Source organism: Vigna unguiculata, chromosome 5, assembly GCF_004118075.2.
Source record: "Vigna unguiculata cultivar IT97K-499-35 chromosome 5, ASM411807v1, whole genome shotgun sequence".
Lineage (NCBI taxonomy): Eukaryota > Viridiplantae > Streptophyta > Magnoliopsida > Fabales > Fabaceae > Vigna > Vigna unguiculata.
Genome location: NC_040283.1, coordinates 24791020 through 24799479, shown reverse-complemented (window position 1 = coordinate 24799479; position 8460 = coordinate 24791020). Strand labels below are relative to the sequence as shown.

General features: G+C 34.0%; 1 protein-coding gene across 2 annotated transcripts; it reads left to right on the top strand.

The window, feature by feature from the left end:
- Positions 1-738: 738 nt before the first annotated feature.
- LOC114185644 (E3 ubiquitin-protein ligase RNF168-like) lies at positions 739-3124 on the top strand. 2 transcript variants are annotated; one of them, XM_028073501.1, is made up of 6 exons: positions 739-1087; positions 1342-1412; positions 1496-1653; positions 1742-1791; positions 2107-2181; positions 2301-3124. In XM_028073501.1, the coding sequence occupies exons 1-6, from the start codon at positions 828-830 to the stop codon at positions 2812-2814; spliced, it is 1128 nt and encodes a 375-aa protein (XP_027929302.1). In that variant the 5' UTR covers positions 739-827; the 3' UTR covers positions 2815-3124. The 2 variants fall into 2 exon arrangements, with proteins under 2 accessions (XP_027929302.1, XP_027929301.1); XM_028073500.1 differs by having other exon boundaries at positions 744-1087; positions 1333-1412; positions 2301-3117.
- Positions 3125-8460: the final 5336 nt, after the last annotated feature.

Genomic DNA, 8460 nt, shown 5'->3' with positions numbered 1-8460 from the left:
ATATTATTAATATTGTAATTATTTTTAATATTTTAATTACTTTAATTAAATATTTTTATTTATATTAATAGAGTAAATAATTGAAAAATTTGTTATAATAAGATTAAATATAATTCTTAAATAATATAAAAATATAAAAATTTAATAGCGTCAGCAAATAAATAATACAATACATTTATTTATATGGACAATTTTCCTTATTTATATATCATTTTTAATTTTCTTCAAGTTCTTACTAATCTACCATTTTTCTGTGATATGTATTCAATTGTATTCAATTTTCCTTATTTATATATCATTGTATTCAATTAATTTAAATTAATATTAAGTATTAAATTATTTAAACAAAAATCCAAAAAATAGATATAATTAACACATAATAGAATAACAATAAAAAAATAATTTTACTTTAAACGGAACTAAAAATGACTTCAGCATCAAAATAATTGACGATTTTTATTTTTTTTAAGTGAAGTCATCACCAATAAAGACTTAATCTTATTCTATAATATTTTAAAAATCCAACTGTGTAAATATAAAAGTAAATTAACTCATTTGATGAATTAACCCATTCTAAATTCTAAACATTATATAGCGATCCCTTATGGTAAATTAACCCATTCTAAATTCTAAACATTATATAGCAAAAATGGAAAGATCACATCACGTTATTGCTCTATAAAATATAGCCGTTAGGATGGCCAAACCACAAAGCAATTCAAAATAAGTCGACCGTTGGATAAATATTCAAAACAACTATCGGTACAGTGAGTATGAGACTATTGCCCCCACTTTTCCCTTAAACCGTGGCAGAGTCCAGGAGAGATATGCAGAACAAAAGAATGGCCGTTAACGAAGAACAGAAACGGAGCCCCATAAGCCAAAAGATCCCATTAGCAGATTCCAATGTCCAAAACATGGTCACCCTTTTATCCCCAAGGTTCAAATCTGCAGCTGCTATGGCTGGATGGGATGAAGAGGCATTGTTATTGGCCAGCCTCATCGTTGAAGATACGCCAGTTAGAAATTCCAAGCACAAGAAACGCCCTCCTCTGAATTCCAGTTCTCCATCCACCAACTCATCAAGGTAGTGTCTCTTTCTTCTCGACAAAACTTAGATGCAATTTTCATAATCAGAATAAGAAATTAACCTTTCGTAACCTATGTTACACTGTAGTGGAAAATGAAAAATATTTTGAGATGAAACTGTAATTTTGATCGAAGAGTGGTAACAAAAAATTCCTATCAATTATTTTTTTTTGTGCTTGTTTTTGCCATTCTTTTTGTCTTTTTTCTTGGTAAAGATTTTTTTCTCAATAATTATGGTTTTAGGATACGTAGAGCTCGGAGGACTTCACAACAACCAATCCCTGTAATTCTTGATCTTGATGCAGAAGAAACTCCCAAAAAGGGTAATTTCATTAGAAGTCTCAATTTTATAGTTGTTTGCTTTCTTGTGTTTTCTTGTGTTGTAACTAATTGCTTTGATGAACAGAAAGTGGGAGAAAGAAGGAAGAAAGGGCTTGTGTAAATAACGAGGGAAGCAAAGGAGCAGGAGATGGGAATGAATCGAAAAAGAAGAACCCGGGTGGCCCTTCTTCTAGTTCTGCTTTACCCTGCATTGATAAACTTAGGGACGAGCTTTCATGTGCTGTAAGAGCCTTGTGATGTTTATTGGTGCTGATTTTTATCTAGTTTCATATATATGTTTTTTTTTTTAATGTGTATATGTTTTCTGCAGATTTGTTTGGAAATATGCTTTGAGCCAAGTACCACTCCTTGTGGTCACAGGTAAATCACAAATCAGGGTCAAACACCCCACAAAACTGAACTTTTTCTTTGACAATTGAAATCGCTAGAATTTCCCAATTTAATAGATTTCTGTCAAAAAATCTACAATTGTTCATCCCTTGCAGAAATTTATTCTACAAAAATTGCTTCAGGGGTTACTCAATTTAATTTTTAATATATCAAATCCTAGATTTCGGGTGTGAATTCAGTATTTCAGCTATTGCAGACAAATATGCTAGTAATTTTTCCATGGGGTACCAAATTTAAGTCTTAATATACATGAATGCCTAGATTTCTGATTGTTCAATTCTGCAGCTTCTGTAGAAAATGTCTACGATCTGCCGCAGACAAGTGTGGCAAAAAGTGCCCCAAATGCAGGCAATTAATAAGGTGTTAGTCTATATTATTTTTCTATCACTTTACAAAAGTACATGTTTTGAATTAATTTCTGCCCCAGAAGCATTGTATTTGGGTAGCTTATTTATATAATCCCTCTTGATGAATTGCAGCAATGGACGATCATGCACTGTAAACACAGTCCTCTGGAACACAATCCAGCTCCTGTTTCCCCAAGAAATTGAGGCAAGAAAAGCAGTGGGGTCCTTGAATAGTCGCGAACAAGGTAAAAATCTGAGTCCTGAAACAGCATTTTATGCTAACCTAAGGAATAGAAGCATACAACGTTCTGGTGGGGCTTCAAGCAGAAACAATTCAAGGAGGGGTGTGGCAGTGACATCAACAACACAGGAGGATGAGGATGCTGCATTGGCTAGAAGGTTACATAGAGAAATTAATGAAGAAAGCCCAGGAACAACTCGAATGAGGACAAGACGAGGGGTTCCTACTAGCCAACATCAGGATGCAGCTTTGGCTCTAAGGTTGCAGAGAGAAGAGTTCATCCAAACTTTTAGGGAGAGTAGCCAGGAACAGACTATTAGGCTACCTTCATCGTCTTTTGCAAGAGAAAATTTGAGGGCTATGGCCTCTAGAGCCATGAATCCGAGGACTCGTGACAGAAGATGATGATCCTCCTCGGGTGAAGGTGCTGAAAAATATTTTGAACCATGTGAATTTTTCTTTCACAGGACACTGTTAACCATGAAGCACATGTTGTGTATTGCTTTTGGTTTTCAAAATGAACTTTGAAAACTCAATTCAGTAAACTAAAACTGTTGTGTTGAGCATTTTAAGTTGTATTGTTTGACCATGGAGCATTTTACAATAACTATTTATATTTCTATGTCATTTTATGGTGATCTCATAATTTGAAGTGCCATTGTTTTGGTTTTGAATTGAGGGTTCAAACTAAATTGTGCAAACTCAACCAGCATTCTGAATTCTGATGCATTTTATTTTGTTGATGTTTGCAAATGTCATCAACTCCGTGTAAACGTTGTAAAAGCAAAAGCAGTTTAGTGGACTTTTGAAGCTCAATTGTTAAGAAGTCGATTTATTTTCCCATCTAGCACACTTTTTCCAAAATATAAGTCGTGTGCACAATATTTACACACTTTTATTTCCCAACCAGCTCAATTTTGTTTTTTTTTTCTTATACCAGTCTAAATTCGGTCCGAGTAGCCTGAATTCTGTACTGTTTTTTTTTAAATAAATAAAAATGAAGATTTTTTCTTTTTTAATAAAATACTTTTAAGAGTTAATTATTTTTATGAAAAATGTTGCATTAGAGGTTAAAATTATTTTTTTAAAAAAATAGATTTAATATTGTGTTTTTAGTTATTTTAGGTATTATTTGAAACAATGAAAAAATAAATAATTTTTTTTGTCTTTTTGAATTTGTTGATTTTAAAATAGATTTTGTATTGTGTAGTAAGTTATTTTATACGCAATTTGAAAATATAAAAGTCAATTTAATTTAATTTTTTTTACTTTGTTGATTAATTTTCTTTTTATAATTGTGATTTTGGAAAAAAAATTATGAATTATAATAGAGGTAACTAAAGTAAAAATAATTAATATATAATGTTTAATGTGGTATTGTATTATTTATTTTTTAATCTTTATTAAATATTTTAAATTAAAAAAGTTGGTTGAAGTACAAATTTATTTTTTATTTATATATTTAAATTTTGATTTGTTTATAATGATAAAATATTTATTTTTACACAAAAATAAATAATGTAAAATTTATTGTTAGAATTTATAGTAGGTATTAAATTTAAGAAAAATGATATATTAACATCCATTTATTGAGAACTTCTCTCACAACTTGATGCGACATTGTTACTTTCTATTTTTTTTTAATCTTTTTCATTTTGCACGTTGGTTCTCCTTGGAAGGAAGCGAGAAGAGAAAAAACCAAAGAACCAAAGGTGCAAATGCAAATGGGAAGAGAAAAAGCAGAAAGTGTGAAAGGATGTGTGAAACCACTGTGCAATATTTTTGCTTACCCATGACTACAAAAGTGCTAACCTATGGTATACATTTTGAACATGTTTGAAAGGATGTACAAAACTTATTTCAATCTTCACTCTCTTCATTACCAGTGGGGAGTATATGTTGGTAAGTCAAGAAATAAAATTTTTGTAATTTAATTAATAACATATGAATTCATTCCCTTACTATGTGTCAACCCGTGACTTAATAAATGTTAACCCAGGTGCAATGCTTTGCACATGAATTTTTTCTTTCTTCAATAACTTCAATAGTGGCACTTTCATGCCTTGAGTTCATATGATAAAGTTAAATCTTCATACTCATATTCCTTCAAGTGAGTCTAGTTTGCCCCTCTTTGTTGTTTGGAAAAGGAAAATAAAGGTGTCTATATTTCTTGTTCACTACCAGTGTGCAATACTTTTGCTTACCCATGGCTACATAAGTGCTAACCTGTGGTATACATTTTGAACATGTGTGAAAGGATGTACAAAACCTATTTCAATCTTCACTCTCTTCATTACTAGTGGGGAGTATATGTTGGTGAGTAAAGAAATAAATTTTTTGTAATTTAATTAACAACAATGAATTCATCCCCTTCCTATGTGTCAACTCGTGACTTAATAAATGCTAACCCATGTGCAATGCTTTGCACAAGAATTTTTCTTTATTCAATAACTTCAATAGTGGCACTTTCATGTCTTGAGTTCATATGATAAAGTTAAATCTTCATACTCATATTCCTTCAAGTGAGTCTAGTTTGCCCCTCTTTGTTGTTTGGAAAAGGAAAATAAAGGTGTCTATATTTCTTGTTCACTACCAGTGTGCAATATTTTTGCTTACCCATGGCTACATAAGTGCTAACCTGTGGTATACATTTTGAACATGTGTGAAAGGATGTACAAGATAGAAATTTGAATAGTTCTCTTGGGTGTTGATGCCAAAGTGTTCCATGTCGAAGCATTAACAAGTCTTTTCCAAATTGCAGGGTGAGAGTAAATTTTTGAATTAAACATCTTCCTTGGCACATTATGACAAGGGTAATATAATAAATTAGCCTTGGCACCTCCCAATAAAGTTGAAAAGTGTTGTCATAATTAGAAGGTGAAGTGAGACCATTTATTTCAAATATGTGTTAGCTTTTACGGTGGTCAAACTAAATTTCTTAATTGGCACATTATCTCAATTGAAGTATGTGTCACCTTTTACAAAACTAATATAATAAATCAGCTTTGGCATCGCCCAATAAAGTTGACAAGTGTTGTCATAATTAGAAGGTGCAAGTGAGGCCATTTATTTCAAATATGTGCCAGCTTTTCCAATGGTGACAGTAAATGTTTGAATTGGCACGTTATCCCAATTGAAGTATCTATCACCTTTTAGAAGAGTAATATAATTAATCAGCTTTGACAATTCCCAATAAAGTTGACCAATCTTGTCATAATTAGAAGGTGCAAGTGAGGCTAGCTTTTACAGTGGTGAGAGTAAATATCTTTCTTGGCACGCTATCCAGGTGAAGGTAGTCAAGTCTATTTAAGGTTGTGGTTCCTTGGTTTGAAAGTTGTGAAGTGCTCTAGTATAATAAGTAAAAATGGTTTTATTTGAGGACTTGAACGCATATAATTCCTTTAATGCTGCTATTGATTTCAAAGATGGAAGGTTCTCTTTATGTAGATTTGCAAATGGCGTTACTCTTAACCATATGCGCATCATCATAAGAAGTCATTTGATAGGACCATTTGAGCCCCCACTCAGCCATGTTTGGTACCATGTCCCTCCTGAATTTGTTGCGCAAGGCATTGATGAGTCCTTTTTTATAAGGAATGACGAAGATCTTCAACATGCCATTCAGTGGCACGCAATGATGGTCCCGACAACGACAATATCTTTTTATGTTAACTTCATGAAAGTTGAGAAGTGTGACAACTTTGTTCATATTTAGTTTTCTTTTACATGTTTTAACATTGTACTTTAAGATGGTTGAACTTGTTCACTTTATCTAAAGAAATTGTTGTTCACTATTTAGCAATGAAGCATTTGGAATGATTAAGTTCTTGCATTACTGATGTGCGAATTTGTGTTAAACATGACAAACTCTTACAAACACATAAAGACAACCTAATGCATATGTAATACAATATTAAAGTACATATTTGTCCTTTTAATCAACGTAGAGGTGTCCAGTTCCACACCGAGGTCGATGCCTGTTTCTGGTGGGTTCCTCCTATGCACTTCAGGTCTAGGTTCTTCAACCTGTGAAGGTTGTCGTTCATGTTCCTCATCAAGTTCATGATCATCATTTGCAACAGATGATGATGCTTGTGTGTAAGGATTGTGGACGTAGTAAACTGAGTCTTGTTGTGGCTGATGCAAACCTTCAAAGAAATTTGGACTTTGAGAATATGTATGCAACCACGGTTGTGCAAAAGGTGGTGTTTCAACATAAGTTGCAAACATACTTGGTATGCCTAGTTCTGAGTTTGGTGACACTGAATTCCTTGTTCCCTCCATACCTTGTGGTGGAGGAGGAGTGTTTAAGTCATGCGTAGTTTGTGGTGGTGGAGGAACATTTGTCGATGTTGATTGACGATGCATTCTAGGATCATTTAACATTTGTGGAACTGACAAATATAAATATGAGTTTGAAGTATACCATGACATGTACTCCATTGTGTGTTGAAGTGGCCCAAGCATCGGTACTCCAGTCAACGTAAGGTCACGCCGATTATTCCATACCTGTATCCATTGCGCATGTCTAGTAACCCAGTTCTCATCTTGTCGCCCTCTCATGTCTACTTTATGTAAATGATCAAGGTTGTTGGGTTCTTCAGGAATCTCCTGTGATAGGCGAAATTGTAACTTGACCTTGTCGGACTGGTGCCATTCGACAATGGCAAAATAAATTAAACTTGTGCATGACGTTCACATTGCTTGGTCGCGATATGCTCCAACATCAATGATAGAGCCCAATCCCTCATAAGAAACCCAAATAAACTACAACAATCATTGAAAATGTCAATTATTAAGTTACAACCATTTATCGGTACACAAATCTATAATGTTACCTGATTTTGTTGCATGTGATCTATCCTTGCTCGGTATCCGACTAAATCATTGTGGGGAACATTTCTGTAGTTCAGTATTCGACCGCCGCTCCATTGGCAAACTAGCAGGAAAGTTGGTGGAACTCTTGAAATGGGTGCAAGAAAAGGCATGTGAAACCATGCCCATGATTGTAACAACGAAGCACATCCATCCATAGTCTTTACACGTGCATCGGTTACTCTGCACATCTCCCTGTACAAGACAACCAAACACGCTGAACCCCAACTATATCTATTGGTTCTTCGAAGATTACTCAAGTAGTTCAAGTACATTAAATGTACTTTATTCCCAATTTTATCTAGCATTAAAACACCACCTATCATTTCTAATATATAGGCCTTAGCATGTGCATGAATGACCTCAATACTAGAATTTTCATTTATAGGCAACAAATTATCCCTTAACCATTTAAGTTTTATCATAGAACCGACAATGGATTTCCCCTTTACTGGTGTTAAACCTAATAGGTATCACACATCTCGTCCCAATCCAACATAGTTGGACCAATGATAGGGTGTCCGTCAACACAAAGACCCAATTGAAGTGACACATCTTCCAAGGTTATGGTGCATTCTCTGGTTAGAAAATGAAAAGTGTGTGTTTCAGGCCTCCATCTTTCAACCAAGGCAGTGACTAAACCATGGTCAACCTTTAGATGTCGCAATTTAGCCACACTGCCAAACCCTGCTTCTTGTATTACAGGCACAATACTTGGATGAGGTTCAGGCATTGAGTGATAGTAAGACGACACAATGCTCCCTTCCATGTCATAAACCAATAAAAATAACAGATGTAATTATTTTTAATAATTACGTTTGTAAATTGAAATTGCAATTAACATACCCAAGCAGAAATGTATGTAGCCCTGTGTTGTTGTTTCCATAGCAACATCTTGATAAAGTCTTTGTAGATTTGGTGACAATAGCTTGAATTGAAAACAACAACATTCAACATTTATAGACGACTCAACACTTGTCAAGGGAAAAGTTAGCCGTTGGATTACACAAACGAATCACATTCCTTACACGTTTATTGCACAACATGATGGTGACTAAAGCCTGCCGATGTTGGTGACTAAAGCCTGCATGATGGTGACTAAAGTCTGCATGAGGTTGACTGAAGCCTGCATGATAGTGACTACACAGTGCAGAGACCTTTTCAGAACTATGGCCC

Excerpts from the sequence above, each read along its gene's own strand:
- LOC114185644 (XM_028073500.1), top strand. The coding sequence starts at position 828 with ATGCAGAACAAAAGAATGGCCGTTAACGAAGAACAGAAACGGAGCCCC. Across the intron at positions 1,654-1,741 it reads GGGACGAGCTTTCATGTGCT|ATTTGTTTGGAAATATGCTT; the intron begins GTAAGAGCCTTG and ends TGTTTTCTGCAG. Across the intron at positions 2,182-2,300 it reads AAATGCAGGCAATTAATAAG|CAATGGACGATCATGCACTG; the intron begins GTGTTAGTCTAT and ends GATGAATTGCAG.